Source organism: Pipistrellus kuhlii, unplaced genomic scaffold (assembly GCF_014108245.1).
Source record: "Pipistrellus kuhlii isolate mPipKuh1 unplaced genomic scaffold, mPipKuh1.p scaffold_m20_p_22, whole genome shotgun sequence".
In the NCBI taxonomy this organism is placed as follows: domain Eukaryota; kingdom Metazoa; phylum Chordata; class Mammalia; order Chiroptera; family Vespertilionidae; genus Pipistrellus; species Pipistrellus kuhlii.
In genome coordinates, this window is record NW_023425521.1 from 8,892,066 (window position 1) to 8,918,207 (window position 26,142).

At 39.1% G+C, this 26,142-nt stretch overlaps 1 protein-coding gene across 8 annotated transcripts in view; it reads right to left on the reverse strand.

Annotated features, from left to right (window-relative positions):
- TANC2 (tetratricopeptide repeat, ankyrin repeat and coiled-coil containing 2) overlaps positions 1–26,142 on the reverse strand; it is a 247,611-nt gene that overhangs the window by 159,630 nt on the left and 61,839 nt on the right. For all 8 annotated transcript variants that reach the window (XM_045586331.1, XM_045586332.1, XM_036450637.2 and 5 more), the window contains exon 3: positions 13,717–13,788. In XM_045586331.1, coding sequence (XP_045442287.1) covers positions 13,717–13,788 — 72 coding nt within the window. The remainder of the gene's footprint in view (positions 1–13,716; positions 13,789–26,142) is intronic.

Genomic DNA, 26,142 nt, shown 5'->3' on the forward strand with positions numbered 1-26,142 from the left:
CTACCCAAAGTGATCTATAGACTCAATACAATCCCTACCAAAATTCCAAAGAGATAATTACATTCCTATGCTGACTGTGGCACTATTCACAATAGCCATGACTTGGAAACAACCTCAGTTTCTATTGATGGATAAATAAAGAAAATGTGATTACACACACACACACACACACACACACACACACACTATTTGGCCTCAGAAAAGGAAATCCTGCCCTTTGTGACAACCTGATGAATCTGCAGGATATGATAAGCAAAATAAGCCAGACATACCTACAAAGACAAATACCTCATAATCTCACTTATATGTGGAATCTTAAAAATACAGATAAAGAATGGTGATTACCAGGAATTAGGGGGCTGAGGGAAAAGAAAGATGTTCAAACTTTCAGATTTAGACATTAGATAAATAAGTTCTGGATCTTAGCAAATTGACATCTTAATTAGCTTAATTGTGGTAATCATTTCACAGTGTATACATTTACCAAAACATCATGTTGTAAACCTTAAATATATACATACCATTTGTGTTTATCAATCATAACTCAATAAAGCTAGGAAACAAAGAGTGGAAAATATACAAAAACAAGCACATGGTCTTACATGAAATTATGACAATGTAATTTAAACCAAGAAGTAAGATTAAATCAATTGTTCCCAATTATGTTAGCTTTAATTTCAGCATATGAAATTCTAACTCATTTTGAAAACTGCTAGGGTATATGATCCTATAAAATAAAAGAGTAATATGCAAAATGACCATCACTCCAACACACAAGATGGCCAACCCATGAGGACACAAGATGACTGCTACAAGATGGTCAGCAGGGGAGAGCAATTGCGGGTGATCAGGCCAACAAGGAAGGGCAATTCGGGGGGACCAGGCCGGCAAAGGGAGGGCAGTTGGGGGCAAACAGGCCTGCAGGGGAGTGCAGATGTGGGGAACCAGCCTGTAGGAGAGGGCAGTTGCAGGGAACCAGGCCTGCAGGGGAGGGCAGTTGGGGGGGGACCACACCTGCAAGGGAGGGTGTTGGGGGGGACCAGGCCTGCAGGGGAGGGTAGTTGGGGGGAAACAGGCCTGTAGGAGAAAGCAGATGGGGGGAACGAGGCCTGCAGAAGAGGGCAGTTGGGGAGGGGGGAGACCAGGCCTACAGGGCAGTTGGGGGCAACCAGGCCAGCAGGGGAGGGCAGTTAGGGGCAATTGGGCCAGCAGGGGAGCAGTTAGGCATTGATCAGGCTGGCAGGGGTGTGGATAGGGGATGATCAGGCTGGCAGGCAGAAGTGGTTATGGGTAATCAGGCAGGCAAGTGGTTGGGAGCCAGCAGTCCTGGATTAGAGAGGGTGCTGGCTGAGCTGAGGGACACACACCCCACATGCACGAATTTCGTGCACTGGGCCTCTAGTGTATTATAATTTAACCAGTCTCTTATTTATGGCCACTTATGCAGTTCTTTCTAGATGTAGATCCTAAAAACAGAACTCCTACGGTAAAAGTGCTGAGAATTTCTATTGAGAAATACTGACCAAATGCTGTATTAAAAGTCTGTATTGCCCTAGCTGGTTTGGCTCAATGGCTAGAGTGTCATCCTGTAGACTGAAGGGTCCAAGGTTCGATTCCTGTCAAGGGCACATACCTCAGTTGCACGCAGGAGGCAACCAATTGATGGGTCTCTTTCACATGGACGTTTCTCTCTGTGTGTCTCTCTCCTTCCCTTTACTCTCTCTAAAAGTCCATGGAAAAGTATCCTTGGGTGAGGATTAACAATAACAGCAAATCTGTATCATGTTGCATATTTTGTTTTTTTTAAGCATGCTTAATATTTGAGGAAAATGAAAGTATGGAATTTCAGCAATGACTTAAAATTATGAAAACAAAAACTTGATAGACTGAACAAGAGATTAGATAGAATTAATAAAAATAAACATTTGTGCATCAAGGGCACTATCAAAAGAGAAACTCTCAGAATGATAGAAAATATTTGCAAATCAGGTATCTGATAAATGTCTAGAATTCAGAATATATATAGAACTCCTACAACTTAACAATAAAAATACAAACAATACAATTTAAAAATAGGCAAAGGACTTGAAAAGACCTTCAAAGGAATGAAGATCTACAAATTGATAATAAGCACTGACATTAAAAGATATTCAACATTATTACTCGTTACAGAAATGCAAATCAAAGCCATGATGAGATATTGCTTTAAAACCACTAGGTGTTTTTTTAATCCTCACCCAAGTATATGTTTTCCTGATTTTTAGAGAGAGGGGAAGGAAGAGAGAGAGAAAAAAACATTGATGTGAGCGAGAAACATCAATTGGTTGCCTCCTGTACAAGTGAGTGAAGCACCTCTTTTCACTTGAAATGTTCTAAGTTAAATGATAATTTTAGAATCTAATAATACTCCTTAAGGAATAATATTGCAATTAGTCCAATCTGGATGTCCTAGTTTACTTTTCTGCTTAAAAATATTTTCCTTCATCTTCTCTGTCCTATAAATTGTGCTTGAACTCATTATAGCTATAGGGAAGGAAAAAAAGCCTAAAAAATGTATGTTTTAACTAAAGAAAAGTACTGGGAAGCATTCACATAATTGGACTGTATTAGTCAATCTTTCTTGGGTAGATTGGGCTATCAGGTTCAGAACTACTCTGATGTGTCTTTGATTTGGGGCCTACTCACTGAAGGGTCAGTAATTACATAGGTAATGTTCTTCTTCTTTATGGTAGGTCACAGGAGTTTAGGAGGCCAAGTCAAGTCAGAGGAGCATATTTAAGGCCTCTGTTCACTCACATTCCATCTGGCATACTTTAAAGAGAACTAGTAAAAAATTACATAGCAAAAGAAATAAATATAGAATTTTATAACAGGGAGAAAATAAAAAATTGGGAACCCAATTTGCCAAGCATATAAGATAATATTAATTGGTACCCCAAAGTACTTAATCTTTACTTCCTACCTTTCCTTTTACTACCACTTTTCTTGCTTCAGTCAACCAAACATAAGTTACTGAAATAAGGTGATGGAGATATAATGGCAGAAAAATATAAACTGCTACTTTGAATATTTTGATAGAAAATATTCAGTTATGTTCGATACATAGTGATTAGACATTCAAAAACTGATCTAAGAAAGCACAAAAATAGTAAGTACATGGACAATAAAGAAATATTAGGGCCCACCCTGGTCAAGTAGCTCAGCTAGTTGGAGAATCATCCTATATACCAAAAGATGGTGGGTTCAATTCCCAGTCAGGGCACATACAGAAGGCAACCAATCAATGTTTCTCTGTCACATCAATGTTTCTCTTTCTCTCTCTCCCCCGCTTCCTCTCTCCCTAAAATCAATCAACATCATCATTATCATCATCATCTCAGGTAAGGATTAAAAAATGAAATATTAGTAATTATGATTCAATAAAATTTCAGTCATCACTGTCATATATTTAATACAGATGACCATTAGATATTAAAGTTCAAGTTAATTTTAAAATTCTTTACCTAAGGCAATCCTTATTCTAAAGAACTATATTCTAATATTTCAAGTTATGTAAATAACCACAAATAACACTTATGAAACAAACCCCCAGCATGATAATTTATTGAACTATATATACACATGATTTGCAAATTTTTCAGTTTTCATGTCATACTTCAATAAAAATTTATTTTTAAACATACACAGAAAAACAAAACAAAATATAGCATGGTGATAAACTAACTCCTAAAGTCAAGAACTCTTACATATTTCAGAAGCAATGAGGTTCTTCCTACATTATTCCAAATGTTCTTTCAAATCAAGGTTTATACCACTTTGTGAGTTGATAATCCTATATAATAAAAGGCTAATATGCAAATTGACCAAATGGTGGAACAACCAGTTGCTATGATGCACACTGATTACCAGGCGGTAGATGCTCAATACCAGAGCTGCCCCCTGGTGGTCAGTGCCCTCCCACAGGGGGAGTGCCACTCAGTCAGAAGCCCTGAGCTGGGCTCATGGCTGGCGAGCATAGCAACGGTGGCAGGATCCTTTTCTATCTTTGCAACAGTGTTAAGGATGTCTGACTGCAGGCTTAGGGGGCGGGCCTAAGTCGGCAGTCAGACATCCTCTGAGGGCTCCCAGACTGGGAGGGGGCACAGGCCGGGCTGAGAGACCCCCCCACAAATGCAAAAATTTTGTGCACTGGGCCTCTAGTATTCTCATAAATCAATATATCAGGCAGGAAAAAGGCCAAGAGAAGTGTAAAAATTAGTATAGGATCATGTAGTCCGATAGCATGAATGATTATGTAGAAAATTCTAAGGAATCTACCAAAAAAAAAAAAAAAAAAAAAAAAGCTGCTAGAAAAAAAAAAGTGAGTTAAGCAAACTCAAAAGTTAAAGCAGCAATTTTCAACCATTTTCATTTCATGGCACACATAAACTAATTATTAAAATTCTTCAGCACATCAAAAAATATACTTTTTCCTATCTGATATAAAAAATAGCTATAATTCTGATTCATTCACACTGGACGGCTATTGTTATGTTAGCTGTTGCTATTTTTATTTGACAATTTAAGGAAAAAGAGGTCAGTGCCCCTGAAATAGCCAGGGACTGCATATTTTAAAAATTTTTGTGGCACACTGGCTGAAAATCACTGGTCTATAAAAAAGCATCATAACAATAGGTGTTTTATCTGCCTTGTTTCTGCACCTCAGTCTGATTAAAACCTGGGTTCTGGGAGGATAGGGGTGATTTAGCTAACCCAGGCCTCTAGTCTCCTATGGAGGCCCAGAGCTGACCTTCCCACCTATGTATCCTATCGGTGTTTCCGTCTCATGATCATGATCTCAGCACAGAAAGAACATCTTTTCTTACAGAGGCTTGAATGCACTGGCTAGGATCTCTCAACACAGTTGCAAAAAATAGTGAAAGCAGGCATCAAAGAGGGAAAACTCAGCTTTTCCTTACAATGTCTGCATCAATGAGATACAAGTAGAAGGGAATCTTGGTGAGATATATGTTATGAATGCAATCTATGTGAAAAAGCCCTTTAGAGGGAATACTAGTCTTGTTTTGTAGGAGAGAAATCAGAGGAGAGAAAATCATGAATGTATGAATTGTAAGAAGGCCTTCAGTAACTATTATTCCTGTTACAAACATGGGAGGTTTAAAAATGAAGGGAAACTCTTTAAATAATTTCATAACCAGAGAGCATCTAGGCTATTTTCAACCTCAAAATGTATATGAAGTATCACACTGAAGACAAACTTTATTAAGGTAGTAAGTGTGGAAAATTCTTCAGGAACATCTCTAGTCTTGTGGTACACAAGAGAATACATAATGGGAAGACAATCTATGAACACAGAGTCTTATGGGAAAGCCTACAGCTGAATCACTCATTTTACTATTCACCAGAGCATCCATCCACACTGGGAAGAAACTCTACAAATGCATTGCCTGAAAAAAAAGAAAAGAAAAAAAAAAGCCTTCAGTAGGAACATTAAGCTCACAATGTGAATACACACAGGAGAGAAACACTATAACTATAATAAATTCAGAAAATTCTTTAAAAGGAACTTTATTTAACCTTACTGTACACATGAGAACATCCTGGTTAGGAAATATGTGAATGCAGTGACTATGGATAATTTATCAGAAGTCACTCATCCCATGGAGAAAAAGTGAACACACAGAGAAACTTTTTAATGTGAGAAAGGCTTCAATGATTCCTTTCACCTTTATAGACATATAAGAATTCACATTGGAGAGGAACCTTTTAAATATATACAATGTGGGAAAGCCAACAGCCTAAAATTTTCCTTGTTGTACATAACAGAATTAATATAAAGAAACAAAGAGTATGAATGTTTAACAAGTACCAGCAAGGATTTGACACTGAAAAACTTCACTAGGTTCCAGTTCCAGGAAAGATAGAACAAGCATATTCTACCTTTACTCACTCACTGAATGCAAATATAAATCCTTGAAAAGATGCACAGAGCTCACTTACAGTTTCCCAAGAGGACAAAAACAAACACACAAACATATACATATTTATTGATTGATTGATTGATTTCAGAGAAGGAGAGAGAGATAGAAACATTAATGATGAGGGAGAATCATTGATCAGCTGCCTCCTGTATGCTCCCTACTGGGGATCAAGCCCACAACCTGGGCATGTGCCCTGACCAGGAATTGAATTGTGACCTTGTGTTTCCTAGGTCAATGCTCAACCACTGAGTAACATTGGTCAGACTAGGCTATAAATTTTAAAAATAAAATACTTACATATAACTTTTTTAAAAAAGGACAATATCCATAGCAGAAAAATGATAAAACTCTGATGAAAGAAATCAAATATATATTATTACAATAGTAGATGGAGAGAGTTCATATGCATGAGTAGGAAGAATCGAAATTGTCAAAATGTCAGCTCTTTCCAACTTGATCTTACAGAGCAATTGGAATTAAATTTCAGGAAGTTATTTTTGCTGATATCAACAAATTAATTCTAAAGTCTACATGGAGAGTCAAGGAACCAGAATAAACAATTCAATATTTGAAGGGGAAGAACAAAAACAGAGAACTGACAATACTAAACTTCAAGACATACTATAAAGCTACAGTAATCACAATATGATACTGTGAAAAAGAATAAACAAATAGATTAATGGAATAGAATACAGAGCCTAGAAATGGGCCCACATATAGTTAACTCATCTTTGACAAAGGAGCAAAGAGAAAATACATGGAAAAAAGACAAGCCTTTTCAACAAATAGTGCTGGGACAACTAAACATCCACATATTTTTTAAAAAAGAATCTAAAAGCAGAGCTTACACCCCTCAAAAAAGATTAACACAAAATGGATCATATACCTAAAAATAATATGCAATATTATAAAACTCCTAGGAGAAAATCTCAATGACTTGAATATGGCAGACTTATTACTTTGAAAATCACTGTCAAAAAAATAAGAAAAACTTCAGACTGGGAGAAAATATTTGCAAAACTCACATCTGATAAAGAACTGTTATCCAAAATACACAAACTCAACAACAAGAAAATGTAAAACACAGGCAAAAGGCATGTAGATATATACCATTAAATTGCAAATTAAAATGATAATGATATACCACTGCATACCTATTAGATTAGCCAAAATCCAAAACACTGACCACACCAAATGCTGACAAACAAAAGGATGTGAAACAAAAGGAACTCTCATTCATTGACAGTAGGAATGCAAAATGGACAATGAACTTTGTTAGAAAGTTTGGCAACTTCTTACAAAACTAAACATACTCTTACCTTATAATCCTGCTCCTTGGTATTTACCCAAATGAGTTGAACTTTATAGCCACACAAAAAACTGGACATGGATGTTTATTACAGCTTTACTCATTACTGTCAAACTTGGTAGCAACCAAGAATTCCTTCACTAAGTGAATGGATAAATAAACTGCAATGCATCCAGACAATGCAATATTATACAGTGCTAAAAAGAAATGAGCTTATCACACCATGAAAAGACACAGAGGAACTTTAAATGTATATTACTAAGTAAAAGCTGCCAATCAGAAAAAGGTACATATTGTACAATTCCAACTATGTAACATTCTAGAAAAGCCAAAACTTATGGAAACAATAAAAAGATCAATGGTTTCCAGGGACTGAGGAAAGAGAAGGATGAACAGAATGTAGAAGGAGGATATGTAGGCCAGTGAAACTATTCTATACTAGAGACCCGGTGCACAAAATCTGTGCAGAGAGGTGGGAGGTAGGTGTGTCCTTCAACCCGGCCTACACCCTGTCTAATCTGGGACCCTTCAGGGGATGTCTAACTGCCACTTTAGGCCTGATCCCACAGGGCAGTTGGACATCCCTCTCACAATCTGGGACTTTTGGCTCCTAACCACTCGCCTGACTGCCTGCCTGCCTGCCTGCCTGATTGCCCCTAACCACTTCTGCCTGTCAGCCTGATCGCTCCCTAATTGCTCCCCTGCCAACCTGATCACCCCCAACTGCCCTCCCCTGCTGGCCATCTTGTGGCGACGTCATGTGATGCCACCTAGGCTTTTATTATATAGGATAGGAAGATACTATAATGGTGGATACACATCATTATATTTTTCTAAAAATCCACAAAATGTACAACATCAAGAGTAAACCCTACTGTAAAAAATTGTTTTGGATGATTATGATGTGTCAATGTAGGTTGTAACAAATGTACCACCGTGGAGCAGGATGTTAATAGTGAAGAAGGCTGTGTAAACATGGGTGTAGAGGCATATAGGAATTCTTTGTACTTTCCATTTAATTTTACTGTGAACCCAAAACTACTCTAAAATATAAAATCTACTTTTTAAAAATTAAATATACAAACATAACAACAAATAAAAAAGGCTGCATATCTGAGGAGTCTGAAAATAAATAGTAGTGGGCAGACTGGGAAAGGAGCACAGAACATGAAGTTCCACTGAAGTGGTGGTGAATTTACCACTTTTTAAAAAATACATGTTTTTATTTATTTCAGAGAGAGGAAGGGAGTCAGAGAAGGGGAGGGGCGGGGAAGAGGAGAAAGGGGGAGAGAGAGAAAGAGAGAGAGGGAGGGAGGGAGGGAGGGGAAGAGAGAGAGAGAGAGAGAGAGAGAGAGAGAGAGAGAGAGAGAGAGATATCAATGCTGAGAGAGAGAATAACTGATTGGCTGCCTCCTGCACACCCTCTACTGGAGATCCAGCCCAAAACTCAGCAGCATGCGCCCTAATTGGAATTGAACCATGACCTCCTGGTTCATGCATACGTCAACCACTGAGACACACCAGCCGAGCAACTTATCATGTTTCTTCCTCAGGTATTGCCTGACCTGGACTCAGAGGCAGCCCAAAACTCATTAAATATACACAGGGTTAAAAAACAAAACAAAACAAAAACCCTCCAAGTAAATCGCTCTCTTTCTGATGAGGAGTAGAAAAGAAGGCCCTTGAAGATCTGAGAGACCAAGGAAAATCCCCATCTTCCCCTCCTCCTCCCCCCCCCAGTTTCCAGGCAATTCTATGGCAGCAACAGCACAGAAGTAGTAGTGGTGACTGGGCAGGTACCTAAAACTCTGAGAAGGTAATCCTTTTCTCTGACTTAAGAAAATATGATTCCAAAAGTGTGAAGCAAATTCTCATTGCTGCTTTTCCTCTTATCACTTAACATGGATACAGATACAGTGGCTGAAACTGAACAGCAGAACAGGAAAACCAGAGTCCCTATTTTTTAGCTAAGTATGGGAAGGGAGATTATGGAAAACTGCAAAGTGTTGGTGAGATTAGGGTGAGGTCGGATAGCAAAGAAAACAATCCCATCAAGTTGAGTATTAACTTCTGGTACCATCTCGGAGCTCTGCATGCATGGATCTGGTTCTAAACAATATATCGATACCACAGGCTTTGAGAATATAGCAACAAGATATACCACCACTTTGATCTCAGAATCGATAATGGATCACATATATGGAACTGATCTAAGGAGTACTACTGCAAGTGCTTAGAAAAATGAACTGACACATTGGGACTCCAGCCACTAGAAAATAGTTAGGAACCTTTGTCCTGAACATAATCTAGTTGACTGGCAACCAATCAACACACACACACACACACACACACACACACACACACACACACAATTTTCCTTAGGTTTTAAATAAAACCCAGGGTCTCATACCATCATACTCAAAATGTCCAAGATGTAATCCAAAATTATATGGTATATGATCCAACAGGAAAATTTCAACTTGAGAAGGAAAAAGTCCATAAACAGATGTCATTCCTAAGTTTACACAGATATTAGAATAATAAGACAAGGAACTTAAAGCAACTATTAGAAGAATGCTTCAATAAGTAAAGGCAAACATTCTTGAAAAGAACATAGAAAAATCTCAAAATATGGTGTACCGTATTTTTCGGACCATAAGACGCTCCGGACTATAAGACGCACCAGTTTTTAGAGAAGGGAAATGAAGAAAAAAAGATACTGAAACAAATAGTGTCCTAAAATATTTTATGTGCATTAAAACCCAACATCACAGTCATAAACACATGTAATCAACCCTGTAAAGTAAACAGCAGCATTTAGAACCATTTTAGAGCCGGGCAAGCACACAGAGACCACACAGAGCCGGGCAAGTAAAAAAACTTTTTTTTTAAAGTATATGTGTAGGGTATATTTGGACCATAAGACGCAGGGACTTTTCCCCCCCACTTCTGGGGGGGAAAAAGTGCGTCTTATGGTCCAAAAAATACGGTATATTTATGGAGGTAAATGGCATGGACATCAGCTATCCCACACCATTCCCAAGGACTGGACTTATTCTAATATCTTCTTTACTGCACACTGTTTTCCATTCAGTTTACAGTATTTTCACTTATTATTTTATTTATTTATCACCAATTCAAACCTGAGCCTTTGCCTAAAAATTTTCTTAAGATAGTTAAATTCATCAGGTTTCTATCAATCTCATTTCTTGAAAAAGAGTCTTCTGGGGGTTTCTAACCTACTCCAATCTGTTCTGGTTGCCCTCTGTCCCTGTTTCTTTCATTGTCATCCTAAAGAGTTCTTCACTTTCTCCTTTGTTAAATTCCCTATTCCCTGTAACCAATTCTTTTATTTGGCTGACTTTTTAATTTTGATGGGTTATATCCTCCAACAGATTACTAGAAAAGGCAGGCAAACACATACCCCCCAACACAAAAAAACCTTACATGTCTTAAAACATCCCAATTTTATTCTTATATCTGATCAATAGTTTTGATACATATGGAATACTAAGGTTGAAATTATTTTCCTTCAAATTTTTGAAAATGATGTTCCATTTTCATTCAGTTTTATAATGCTTCCACTGAGAGGTCCAAAGCTAATTGATTCCTGTTACTTTGTATATGACAAGTTTTTTTCCTCTCTCTGGGAACATGAAAAATCTGTTTGGACCAGTAATTTGAAATTTCACTACAATGTATTTTTATTGGTGATTATATTCATCCACTGTACTGAACACTCAGTAAGCTTTTCAACCAGGAACCTCACGTTCAAGGAAATTCTTTTGAATAATTTTATTGATGATTTATTTCCCATTTTCTCTGTTCTTTCTTTTGGAAACAACTATTACTTTAAAATTGAAATTTCCTGGACTGGTCCTGTAAGTTTCTTAACACTTTTACTTCTTTTCTATAATCTTTTTTCTTGCTCAACTATTTTAGAGATTTCTTCAACATTAATTTCCTATTACTTCTGATAGCTTTTGATCTCTGCTATCAGAATGTTAATGGTGAAAGCCTCTTTTAAAAATCAGAATATTATTCTTTTGTAGTACCTCCTCCCTGTTTTGTGGCTGTATTATTTTCTTGTATTTCCTTGAGGATGTTAATAATGGTTCAATTATTTTCCTCTGTAATATTTCTGTTCTCTCCAAGTTGCTTTATTATGTTTATTTTAATCTCCATTTTTAAGAGGATTTTAAAAACTATCTAGTAATCTTTCATTAGCTGCTCCTACTTAGGAGAAAGGCCTCAAAGGCTGACTGGGAGCTTTGATATATGGAGTGATCTAGCTGAGCTGCTTACTTAAGAAACCTCTGATGACTACATTTACGTCTTCCTTTTTAGTCAGATTCCTCAAAACAATTAAGTAATAGTATAAGTTAAAACTTCCAAATCAACCTGCATAAATTATTCTGCTTTTTATTCTGCAACAAACTATTTTATTAAAAAAATACAACTCCAAAACTTGGGAAGAAGGAAATTGAACAAAAAGGGAACAGGATTATGAAAAAGAGCTTTTATAGGATTAAAACACCACACATTTATAAATCTAAACTTTGTTTTATTTGTAAGTAAAGAGTTTCTAAGAAACCAAACACTGTAATGACTACCTGAAATTCTGTAATATATTTAGGTTCTTAATTCTCATTCTCTTACAAGATCACTTCATTCATTCAACAAAATTTTTTCGGTAATTATTATACTATATACCAGAAACTTATTCTTGGCACTGAAAATAAAGCAATAAACAAATCAGACAAAACCTCTGCAATCATGGAATATTCATTCTAGTTTTGGACAGAGAAAATAAAATAAATACAAAGGAGATAAGTACCATGAATAAAAAAGAGTAGGAGTGCCATTCATGTAATCTATGTCTGTGTCTGTGTCTATATATCTATATCTACATCTATGAAAGCATAAGTGACCATTATGACCAAATGATTGAAACGACAGATTGACCAGTTGCTATGACACGTATTGACCACCAGTGAGCAGATGCTCAATGCAGAAGCTGCCTCCTGGTGGTAAGTGGGCTCCCACAGCCAACCTCTGGTAGCTGGCCAACTGCCTGTGGTCCCTTCCCCAGCCAGCCAGCTACCATGAGCCCCTGATGCTAAACCATTAATAGACAACCTGCTTCTGGGTCAAGGTTTCATAAGTAGCAGAGCAGCTCCCTTGCTGTGATCTACTGAAAGTCAGCCCTTGACTCAAGAGTTTGTCTCGCTCCCATCCTCTCCCTTCTCTGGGGGCTGCCTGCCTGCCACGGTGGTGGAGCAGTGGCAAGGGAAGGAGGAGGTAGGAAGGCAGGGAACTGTGCGGTGGCAGGGTGCCGATGGCAGAATTGGCATCTAGCGTCCATTCCTCCTACACCTGGCTCAGAGACCATCGCCTCCTCTCCCAGCTTCCTGGGACAGGGAACTGGGGTTGGGTGGCAGAGGCCACGGCCACATTCCTAGTGGGGCCAAGAGTCAGCTCCCTCCTTAGGACTGGAGGCCAACCTCTCGTGGTCCCTGCCCCCAGCTGGCCAACCTCCTGCAATCCCTCTACCCATCTGTCAGACCCTGATCACTGGCCAAACCAAGGGACCCCACCCGTGCATGAATTCATGCACCAGCCTCTAGTTTTAAATAAGGTAATTGAGGGAAGGCCTATCTAAAAATGTCACTGGTACATCAAATTTTAACCTAGTTCGGAAGCTGTCACTTCAAAAAAGAAAACAATTAAAAGCCTATAATGATAAATTTTGAACAGAAAAAGAAAATAAGAAGATCTTAATTTAAGACAGTAATTATAAGCAAAAGCCACCTCTTCTGAGGGAGCTAAGATTATAAATATAGCATTTACCAAATTTTTAAAAGCCAGTGTGATGATACTCTAACAAACGTTACTGTTAAACATTTACTTCTGGCCCGGCTGCTTGGCTCAGTACTTGAGCACCAACCTATGAACCAGGAGGTTGCAGTTCAATTCCTGGTCAGGTCATATGCCCAGATTTCAGGCTTGATCCCCAGTGGGAAAAATGCAGGGATCAAGGCGTCAATGATTCTCTCTCATCATTGATGTTCCTATTTCTATCTCTCTCTCCCTTTTCCTTCCTCTCTGAGATTAGTATAAATATATATTTTAAAAATTTACTTTTGGTTATATTCCATAAGTGTTATCCAAACATATACCACAATGCTCCAAAATTACTTAAAACCTTAATATAATTTAAAAATGACATGAGATTATTTTTTATTTTCTTTTACCTTTAACAAATGATGTCATATACAACTATTTTAAATTAAGTGTATTGGGATATAGAACCCTAAGACTGTAACGACTAAAACCCTAGAATATGTAAACTAGACCCAGTGAAAACCCCAGACCTCAGATTAAGTACTAGGAAGGTATAGCTGATATCTTTTCTTTTTAATTTACCTTGCCCAGAGCGACTTTGACGAGAGTCTACACTTGACTGTCTTCGATCCGGTGGTTCCTCGCTCCCTCCATCTGCATAAAATTAGAAAAAACATAAGCAAACAGATAGTAAAATTGATGTAATATAGACTCTGGTTCTGCCTATATCTTAAAATTATTATACGTATAATTTGTTTCCATTTCTTATAATTTCAATCATTAAAATATTTGAGGATATTTCCTATATAAACCAAAAGTTCTTATCCTTAATTTTTGTGTGTGTGGGGATAGTTTATTCTCCCTCTTAAAGGGTATCTTTCCTTATCCACTTTGCATATAATAAAGCTATATTATCAACTCTGAAGTTCATTCATAGAATTGCAATTTAGAAGCCTTGATTTAAAGGAATGCTAAATTAATTACAGCTGCTTATTTATCTAAAGTAGTGGTCGCCAATCGGTGGTCCATGGACCACTGGTGGTCTACGAGGTCCAAAAGGTTAGCGACCACTGACCTAAAGTACGTCAAATAATCCCCAAGGCTATATGTTTTACTATAATAAAAATTAAGTTTACATGTTTTATGAGTGATAAGAATACTTATTATCTATATATATAAAATTCTAAGCAACCGAACAACTGGTTGACTGGTTGCTATGACGCACACTGACCACCAGGGGACAGGGGCTCAATGCACAGAATCGGGCTCCCTCCTATCTGGATTGGGCCTGTGGGGATCAGGTCAAATCCAGTTATCCAATACCCCGAGGGTCCCGAACTGCAAGAGGGCACAGGCCAGGCTAAGGGACCCACCGGTGCACGAACACTGGGCCTCTACTATAATACATAAAAGAGCAATGTAAATCAAATCAGAAAAACTCAGAAATGAGAAGACAGAAACCAAGAAAGAATCCTATATACCGTATTTTTCGGACCATAAGACGCTCCGGACTATAAGACGCACCAGTTTTTAGAGAAGGGAAATGAAGAAAAAAAGATACTGAAACAAATAGTGTCCTAAAATATTTTATGTGCATTAAAACCCAACATCACAGTCATAAACACATGTAATCAACCCTGTAAAGTAAACAGCAGCATTTAGAACCATTTTAGAGCCAGGCAAGCACACAGAGACCACACAGAGCCGGGCAAGTAAAAAAACTTTTTTTTTAAAGTATATGTGTAGGCTATATTTGGACCATAAGAAGCTGGGACGTTTTCCCCCCACTTCTGGGGGAAAAAAAGTGCGTCTTATGGTCCGAAAAATACGGTAATAAAGATGTGATTTGCAAATGGTCGTTACGCTGTGAAGCATAACGACTAACTGAATCATGGATCAGCAGGAGGGAAGGGCAGTGAGCTACAAGTGGGCAGTGGAGATCTATAGGAGGGGGCATGGCAGCAAGCTATGAGGGGGGTGGGGAAGGAGGGAGCTACAGGAGGGTAGGGCAGCAGGCAGAGAGCTACTGGAGGACAGTAGTGAGCTACTGGCGAGCTACTGCCACACGGATTCATTAGAAAAAAAGCAAAAATCATTTCAATAATGAAGACTAAACTATTAAAAAAACACAAAAGCAAATAAACATAACAAAAAATATTTTAAAAACAGAAAGTAAAAGAATGAAAATCTTTAACAAATTATTATTATTTTTAAAAATATATTTTATTGATTTTTCACAGAGAGGAAGAGAGAGGGATAGAGAGATAGAAACATTGATGAGAGAGAATCATCGATCAGCTGCCTCCCACACACCCACCACTGGGGATGTGCCCGCAACCAAGGTACATGCCCCTGACCAGAATCAAACCTGGGACCTTTCAGTCTGCAGGTGGATGCTCTATCCACTGAGCCAAACTGGTTTCGGCAACAAATTATTTTAAAAGAAGAAAGAAATTAAAAAGGATTTGCAAGATGACAACTGTTGGAAATAGGCAAAAACTATCCAGATATGAATAAAAATAAGAGTCCCTACAGAAGAAAGTCAAAGTAATAAAATGGACAAATATAAAAACTATAATTTAAGAAAGCTTCCCTGGAAAAAAATGTCTATGTATGTGTAATATATATGGTTGTATGTCTGTGTAAATTCATGTATACATACTCACACAAACATATACATACATATATGTGAAATTACATATAAAAACACCATGTGTACTTGAGATAATCAACTTAGATCAAGGCACCAAATCTATAGGAGGGGGCAGGGCAGCAAGCTATGAGGGGGTTGGGGGAAGGAGGGAGCTACAGGAGGGTAGGGCAACAGGCAGAGAGCTACTGGAGGACAGCAGTGAGTGTAATAGAAAGTGTAATTCTTTTATATTTAATATAGAAAATCACATTTTCTATTAAAATTCCTGGACTTTAAAGAAAAAAGGGTAAAAAATCCTTTGGGCATTTAGGCAAAACATCACATGATTTATAAGAAAAAGTAATAGAAGAAAATGTAATTTTCTATTAAAATTCCTGGACTTCAAAGAAAAAAGGATAAAAAATCCTTAGGGCGTTTAGGCAAAACATCACATGATTTATAAGAAAAAAGTAATAGAAGAAAATGGAATAATATATTTAAAATACACAAAGACATATTTGAAGGTTTTCAATCAAATAAAATTTACCTTTAAGTATAAAGAGTAATGACAAGCTGTTATCAACATGCAAAAATGTAGGAAATATTGTTCTCTTCCTAGCTCTAACAGAGGACTAACATTGGGCAACCAAAGTGACTAGAGACACATCAAAATAAGGACTGGCAATAAGAATTACACATACAGGGAGAAACCAAGATGGCAGCATAGGACAACACCTATAATGCTGCCTCCCACAACAATTTCAAAACTAACTGGAAGACAGAGTGGACATCTTCCAGAACCACCCGAAAGCTGGCTGAGTGGAAATTCTACAACAAGAAGGAAAGAAAAAGGACACAGAGACTCAGAGGAACTGTGGAGGACTGAGTACAGAGGCCTGTGCACGGAGAGGGCGGGCAGCAAGTGCGTGGCTAGCTTTCTCGTTCAGAAGGGAAACAAAACCTCCCAACTGCACTGAACTCCAGTTCTGGGTGAGACTTTTGGGTACTCATATTCATTCGGATTGAAACTGGACTGTCTGGCAGCGGGCAAAACTCAAGAGCAACCTTCTCTCAGAGGTATGTGCAGCCATTGCCGCAGGACACTGAAACACAGGGGCAACTTAGGGCGGGGCTGATGGGAAAACAAGGCTGTCTGCTCCACTCCGAGACTTCGCCCCATACAACCTGAGCACAGAAGCTCTCCCAGTGGAGACACAGTTGATCCTCACAGCCAATTGGCCTGGAAGTCAACTCCCCAGTGATATTAACAATCTAGGCTTAACTACAACAAGACTGCATACACAGCCCACAAAAGGGCACACAAAGAGTGTCCACCTCAGGTAACTGGGGAGGCTGAGCCACTGGGCCCTGCTAGGATACCTAGCACACAAAGCCACTCCATCAACTCAGGGAAGCAGCTAAAATGCAGACAAAGAAGCAAGTCACAAATGAAAGAAATGGAGGAAAGCAAACTACTCGATATAGAGTTCAAAACCATGGTTATAAGGTTTTCAAAGAATTTTCTAGAAAAGGCTGATAAATTTAACAAAACCCTTGAGGATATGAAAAATGATCAACTATTGTAGAAATTAAGAGTACACTGACTGAAGTAAAAAATATTATACAGAGACCTAAAAGCAGACTAGAGGATTGCAAGAATCAAGTCAAAGATTTGGAATACAAAGAAGCAAAAGACACTCAACTGGAAAAGCAAAAAACAAAAAGATCTAAAAATATGAAGACAGTGTAAGGAGCCTCTGGGACAACCTCAGGTATACCAACATCAGAATTATGGGGGTCCCAAAAGAGAGAGAGCAAGATACTGAAAATCTATTTGAAGAAATAGTGACAGAAAACTTTCCCCACCCGGTGAAAGAAATACTTACATGTCCAGGAAGCACCCAGAACACTAAACAAAAGGAATCCAAAGAGGATCACACCAAGACACATCATAATTAAAATGCCAAGAGTAAAAGACAAAGAGAGAATATTAAAAGCAGCAAGAGAAAAACAATTAGTTACCTACAAGGGAGCACTCATACGACTGTCAGCTGATTTTTCAACAGAAACTATGCAGGCCAGATGGGAGTGGCAAGAAATATTTAAAGTGATGAATAGCAAGAACCTACAAGCAAGATTACTCTACCTAGCAAAGCTATCATTCAGAATTGAAGGTCAGAAAAAGAGCTTCACAGATAAGAAAAAGCTAAAGGAGTTCATCACCACCAAACCAGAATTATATGAATTGCTGATGGGAGTTCTTTAGGAAGAGAAAGAAAATAAAGATAAAAATTATGAACAAATACGTATCTATCAACAAGTTAATCTAAAAACCAAGGGAATAAAAAATCTGATGAACAATATTAACTGGTGAATATAAGAGAATCAGGGACATAGAAAGGGAGTGGACTGACAATTCTCTAGGGCACATGTGTCAAACACAAGGCCCGCGGGCCAAATCCGTCCCGCCAGGCCTTGCAATGTGGCCCGCACCGCGCTGTCATCACTGCACTCCGCTGCGTTTCCATCACAATGACAGTTTATGACTGTTCAGTAAACCATTCGGCCCGCGATTTAGGCTGGATTTTAGATTTTGGCCCCTTCTCTGATTGAGTTCGACACCCCTACTCTAGGGGAAAGGGTAGTGGGGTGCAGGAAGAGACTAAACAAAAAGAGTATACCTATGGATGAAGACAATGGGGTGGGGGAGGTAAGGGCAGAGGGTGGGGTAGGATCCTGGTGGAGGGGAACTATAGGGGGAAAAAAGAGGAACAATTGTAATAATCTGAACAATAAAGATTTAATTTTAAAAAAAAGAATTACACATACAATTGATGAAGGTTTTAAAACAGAGACATTTTAGATGTAATAATGGCTATAAGACCTGACAATGTAGATACAGAGCAAGTCAAATTATTTGCATAATATGGATTTCCTCATTGGGGAGTGTAGATGGTATAGCAGGACTATATCTGTGAAGTTAGAATTTACTCACGAAACATGAATTAAAGACTTAGTACAAATATACAGGGTGTGGTAAAAGTAGGTTTATAGTTGTTCTTATGGAAAATCTATCCTACATATAAAATGCTGATATGCAAATTGACCAAACAGTGAAATGACCAGTCTCTATGACGCACACTGACCACCAGGGGGCAGACACTCAACACAGGAGTTGCCCCCTGGTTGTCAGTGCACTCCCATAGGGGGAACACTGCTCAGTCAGAAGCTGGGCTCACAGCTAGCAAGTGCAGTGGTGGCAGTGCTATGAATGTCTGACTAACGGACATCCCCTGAGGGCTCCTGGACTGTAAGAGGGTGCAGGCCAGGCTGAGTGACCCCAAACCCCAAGTACACAAATTTCATGCATCAGACCTACACTATAAAATAGTAAGATGCAAACTGACCATACTTTTGTGACGCCCACCAGCCAATCAGGAATGAGTATGCAAATTAACCCAACAAAGATGGTGGGTTAATTTGCATATGTAGGTGCAAGTGGCTGGGGGCGGGATGGGACATTTGCGTGATAGCTAGGGTGATGACTCGGGCATTCCACACCACCCCAGTTGCTCCGGGCCTCTGAGCAGCATGGGAAGGTGGGAAGGTGGCTCCAGGCTGTAGTGAAAAGGTGGCTCTGGCCAGAGACGGGGCCAGCAGCCAATGGAAGGAGGGTCCGTTCTTGCACAAATCTTCATGCGTTGGGCCTCTAGTATATATGCAATTCCCTAATATGCAAATAGGCCAAACAATGATTGCTATGATGTGTGCTGACCACCAGGAGGCATGCATGGAATGTGGGGGCATTGGCAGCAGGCAGCAGAGCGTGGAACATGGTGAGCATTGGCTGTGGCATGATGGTGGAGCAGGTGAGCGGGGGTACCAGACCAAAGCAGGGTGCCAGTCACTGTCATCAGGACGAGCTTCTGGTGGTTACTGAAAATTCTTTGCTACTGTGCATACCACAGTCCCTCCCAGTGCTCACACCTGCTGCCGTGGCCACCGCTCACACCCATTGCTAGTGCTTAGCACCAGCCCCAATCACTTGGCACCATCAGTGGTGTGAGCAGTGGCTGCCAGCCCTGATCACCCTTGAGGGCTTCTCCACCTTCCCCTGCTCCTGAGGGGCAATCGAGGGAGGCAGCCACTACCCACACCCACTGCTGGCGATGGCCCCATTTGCAACCACAGCAGACACCAGAGCCACTGCTTGTACCCACTATCACTGTTAGTGGGTGTGAGTGGTGGCTGCTGGCCCCAATCACCCCTGAAGGTTTCTTCACCTCCACCTGCTTCTGAGGGATGATCAGGGCAGCACCTGCTGCTCATACCCACTGCTTGCACATACTGTCAGGGCCGGCCCAAATCACTCTGAGCCGTCAGCAGGTAAGAGTGGGGCCAGCACTGTCAGCACATGGAAGCAGCAACAGCGGGAGTGGGGCTGCCAGTAGACAGCAGACTGAGGGCTGCAGTGGGAGGGGCTAGGCAGAGGCGTGGAGGATGGGCTGATACCCACATCTGTGCCCACTGCAGCCTTGCAGCCCACATTTCCTTTCAAGGTGCATGAATTCATGTACTGGGCCCCTGGTAATAGAATAATCTTACCTAATAATAGACAAACATGTAATTTGACCATACCTCCGCTACACCCATGGCCAATCAGAGTGAGTATGCAAATTAGAAGGCCAAAGACAGTGGTCACCCAGCTGCTCCAGATGCGGAGTGGCCAGGCAGGGCAGGATGCCTGCTATGGGAGGGAGGGCAGGCAGTGTAGGGATCTACAGGAGCAGAATGCCACAGCAGAGACAAGACTGCAGACTCCGGAGTCTGCCACAAAGAAGAAGAAGGCAGACTCTGGCTGGAGAAAAGGTCTGGGTCCCAGGTGCCGGAGGAAAACTGGAGCTGGAAGCCAAGGGAAGGAAGGCCTACTGCATTAATCTCTTCGTGCAACAGGGCTCTAGTCTTATATAATAAAGAGGCAATATGCAAATGGTTGTTATACTGTGACGTGTAACAACCGATCATAAGGAGGGTGGGACAGTGAGCTACAATTGAGGGAGAGCTACAGGAGGGCAGGGCAGTGAGCTACAAGCAGCAGAGAGCTACAGCAGCGGTGGGCTGGCAGCCAGCTAAGGCAAGTGGCAGCAAGCTACTCATGCATGAATTTGTGTGTAGGGCCACTAGTTAATAAATAATAACACAAGAATAAACTCGCATACTCACAACTATAAATTTACTTTTGCTCCACTCTGTATATGAACTTATAGAGGAAACCCACTGATTTAACAGGTCCAGAAATAAAAAAGGAAAGACCTGACTGTCCAACTCAAGTGCTAACTTCTCAAATCAGAGCTGGGATTTCCTGGATTTGAGATAATCATCAGAGAACATGGTTATCAGCTTACTGAGTTAAATTCAGCAAATAATATAAAACAACATATCTTTAATACTGAGAAACATTGTTAATAGATTTTTTAATTCCCATTATTTCAAAGAGTTATGAATAATCTCACAGGAGAATTACCACATAAGATAGACCACTTTCAACTCAGGTGTATTAAAGCACTAATACATTCCTAATAAAGAAATACCAACCATAGAGAATATTCAGTATTTAATAATTTCCTATGAAGGAATTTAAGTTAGGGGAAGTCTAATAAGAAAGTGACTAAACAATTCCAAGAAAAATGTTTTCTTTCCTTTAAGTGATTTATTCTTTTCAATTCAGGATCAAAACATTATAGTTGAAAAATAAACAACTTAAGTGACTTTAAATATGTCAGCTCAAGTCCATCTTCAGTGTTCTCAGCTAGAATAAATATTAGATTTCTGAGTTCAAATTTGGAAGTTGTCTTCAAACTTCCTTTAGGAACTTAAATATATGACTATAATAGAAGGGTTGGGGAGGTATTAAAACTGAATAGAATACACACACACACACACACACACACACACACATTAAAGTTTTACTATTCAAGTATGAATAGTATACACTTAATGCCAACAAGGACAGACATGATTTTGTGGACATAAATGGAACTTAAAGAAAATGCAAAAGAACGACCAGGAACATAAGCCAGATTTATTAGCCAAGGGCCACGTATCAAGAGAAACATACATGCCATGTTCCTGGCTACATAAACACTGATAGCCAGGAAAAAACAAACAAAACAGCTTATCTACTTAGGGTTAGAAAAGAAAGGAAACCACAATTTGTTCAGTATCTATTCTCTGCTGGGTACAGTGGCAATAAGGTCTTTACAACATTATCTCATTCAATACTGATAATAATTCTATGAAATAAATATTATGCCAATTTTAAATATAAGATTCAGATTCAGAGAAGTAAATGACTTTCCCAAAAGCACACTGTTAGTAAGTAGCAATCCTAAAATTAAAATTGTCTGGTTTCAAAATTCTGCATTCTTTTCAAGACTCTCCATTGCCCACTATTATAACAACAACAACAACACCTATTAAGATGGGGATGGGGAGAACAAAAAGAGAATTCAAAAGCAGACCAAGACAGATTAAGAGGCTGCTGTGAAAATCCAGAAGAAGAATGAATACTTGGGCTAAGTGCGTAGTGGAAGAAGTTAGATTCTGGATATATTCTGAAGGTACAGTGAAGAAAATCTAAGTGAAAGAGAAAGAAAACATCAAGGGTATCAAATATTTTGGACCCAAACAACGTTTTTGCAGTTTACTGAGATAGGAAAGACTTTGAGAGAATAGATTTGGGGATGAGAAGAGTATTTTCAGCTCAGTTTTACACATACTAGGTTTGAGATGCCTTAGACAGCAGAGATGGACATACATGTCATCAGTACATAAACTTTATTTAAACTATTATATATGACATCCCCAAGGAAGAGTATAGATAAAAGACACAAGGAGAAAGAGAGAGAAGAGGTCACAGAACCAAATCTTGGGGCTGAATCTTGTAGAGGCTGGGGAATGATAATAAACCAGCAGACAATAAGAAGTAGTGGCTGAAGAACAGGAACAAAACTAAAGAGTACAGAAGTCAAGAAAAGAAAAGGTTTTATGGACTGAAAAAGATCAGATGTTGATGGTCAAGTAATATAAAGACTAATAATTGATTATTAAATTTAGTCAATGTACATGATTTAGCATGGTTCCTGTGGCATGGTAGGAGTGAAACCTAAAAGGATCAAGTTCCTGAGACATTAGAAAGAGCTTCTGGAAAGGGTCTTGTCTCTCCCTAGACATGAAAGACACCCATGGGGATCCTGGATATTATGGCTGCCATCTTGTAAATATAAGGAAAATAAACCATAGGATACAGTTAACACTATGAAAATTACAGGGTAGAGAGATTGAAGGTATCAAGGTCCTTGTTGATTTTAGAGAGGGAAGGAGGAAGAGGGAAAGAGAGAGAATCATTGGCTGCCTCCTGTATACTCCCCACAAGTGATAGAGACCACAAACTGAGCATGTATCCTGACCAGGAATCAAATCATGATCTCTTGGTTCACAGGCTGATGCTCAACCACTGAGCAACACCAGTTGGGCAGCTTTCTTATTTTTTAATTTATCAACAACATTTGATGCAGTTAATCACTTCTCTCTTCACTTACCTTCCAAAACACCCTATTTTCCTACCTCTATGCCTCCTTTTTCTTTGTCTCCCTGACTTGATATTTTTCCCTAAACTCTCAATGTTGTAGCATTTCAGGGCTTGCTTTTCTTACTGACTTTGCCACGTACATCCCGTGGTTATCTCAGATTCATGGCTTTGTGTTTCATCTATATGCTGATGTTCGCAAACATATCACTAGCTGGACCTTATTCATGAACTAACCCAATACATATGGAATTGCTTTCCCTACATCTCTACTTTGAATATCAAACAACTGTCTCAAAATTTAACATACTTACTATGCATCCATAAACCTGTTCCTCTCACAGTCTTCATCTCTGTAAGACAGCAACTCCATTCTTAGTCGCTCAAGTCAAAAAGCCTTGGAGTCACCTTTAATCCCTTTTCCCCTAACACTAGCACAAAAAATACAACAGTAAATCCTGTCAGCTGTACCTTCATAACATATCCACACACTATTTCTCACACTGCTACTTCCACCCTGGACCAAGCCAACTTTTGTGTATAAAGTGGTTTCTTTGCTTCTGCACCAGCCTGGCTTCAATCTGTTCTTAATGCAGCAATCAGAATGGTTCTGTTAAAACACAAATTTGATCTAAACACTCCTCTCCTCAAAACCCTTCAAAGATTTTTCATTCTAAGTCCTTAAATCAAGACACTACACTACCTCTCTGACTTTATCTCCTACTCTTTGACTCTCTGATTCACTGAAGCATACTGGTTTCCCTCTTGCTTTAAACACTCCAGGAATTTAATAAGTCTTAGCCCCTGTTTAGTGCCTCATTAATTCTAGGTTTAGAACTAGATTTGGGGGAGGGGAAGAACATGAACAGCCAAAAGTGAAATTATTTAATCCTTTGATTTTTTTCCCCCCTAAAAACGAAATGCCATTTTCAAATTAGAGTTCTGTAATGATTTTCAATTCTCAACCCAAATATTTATGTTTCACTTTTAAATTCTTTATTATACCAGGAAGCTCCCAATTCATCGAGTATAATAGATAGGAAAGGTCCATCTATAACAACTGCCTTTTTGAAATCTCTACTTGAATGTCCCAAATATACCTCAAACTGAAAATATCTGAACATAAAATTCTAACCTTCCTCTCACCCCTTCAAACCTGATATACTCTATCAGAGCTCCCCATCTCAATGAATTCATTACCAAATTAATATTGATTTTCCTTCCTAAATGTCTTGAATCCATCCACCTGTCTCCATCTCCAACCTGCATCCATCTCTATATCCACTCTCCTCTAAACGATTATCCACAAAGCAACTAATTCTTTAGAAAGGAACTGTGGGCAGCAGGCTGCGGTGGGCACAGGGGTGGGTCTCGGCCCATCCTCTGTGCCCCTGTCCAGACCCTCCTGCAGCAGCCCCCAGTCCCCTCACTGCCAGCAGCCCCGCTCCTGCTGCTGCTGTTCCTGTGTGCTGAAGGCACCAGTCCCACTCACATCTGCTGACAGCGCCAAGTGATTGGGACCAGCGCTGGGTGCCAGCAGCACTGGCAGTGGATGCAAGCAATTGCTCTGGCTCCAATGTCAGCAACAGGTGCGAGAGCTGGGTAGGACCACGTACGCAGGAGCAAAGAATTTTCAGTAACAACCAGAGGCTCACCCAGATGACAGCAAACAGCATCCTGCCTTGGTTTGACACCCTCCCCTGCTCCCCTGCTCAACCATCCCGCAGTGGCCAATGCCCACCATATTCCACACAAGCCCCCTGGTGGTCAGTGCACATCATAGCAACCATTTGTTTGGCTGTTCTGCCATTCAGTCTATCTGCATATTAGCCTTTTATAATATAGGATAGAAATCTAATAGTTATCCATTTAATGTTCAAAATGTTTAAATGATCTCCCATTAGAATAGATTTAAAATTTTTAACATGGTCCATAAGGTTCTACTTTTCCAGCTCATTTCTAATTAACTCTTCTTTTTCCCCCCTTATATTGGCTTTCTTTCAGTTCTTGACCTCTATACTCAGGATATCTAGAACAAAAACCTGAGAAACAACTATCCTGTTTCCCCGAAAATAAGGCAGTGTCTTATATTAATTTTTTCTCCCAAAGTTGAGCTAGGTTTTATTTTCAGGGGATGTTTTATCTTTCCATGTGCTAGGTCTTATTTTTGAAGGATGATTTATTTTTGAGGAAACACGGTACTATATATCTGGAGAGTCAGAATAAGATGTTTTTCACCCAAAATACTTTCCTATATGTGGGTAAGTCTCAAAAGGACTAGTATTAGAGACTTTTTATTTTATGTTAAATAGTCCACAATAAAAATAAACCTTTATAACCCTTATATTCATTCATCCTACTCTCTAAAATGATAAAATAAATGCTACTAGAAGACTAAAAGGTAAATCTCCCCCTCACCACTCCAACCCCCAAGAAAAAGCACATTATCTTTCTATTTTGACCAAGTATATTTAAATGCAATAGTACTCAATTAAAAACCAAAGTAACAAAAAATCATATTATCTAAATATGCCTTAAACTTTTTCAAGTAAATTATATTTTATGTATTCTTTATGCCTAAATACTACTTTGTTATTTATATTTATATGTAAATATGTTTTTAAAGTCCTTAGAACAATAATATGAACTTGTAAGCATCTAATCTTTACTGTATTATGTGGTTGTAATAATGAGGGCAATGAAAATAAAAATTCAACAGAAAAATGTTTTAAAGAAAAAATGCTATTAAAGCTAACAATAAGACCTTGGTATATATAATATATAAAAT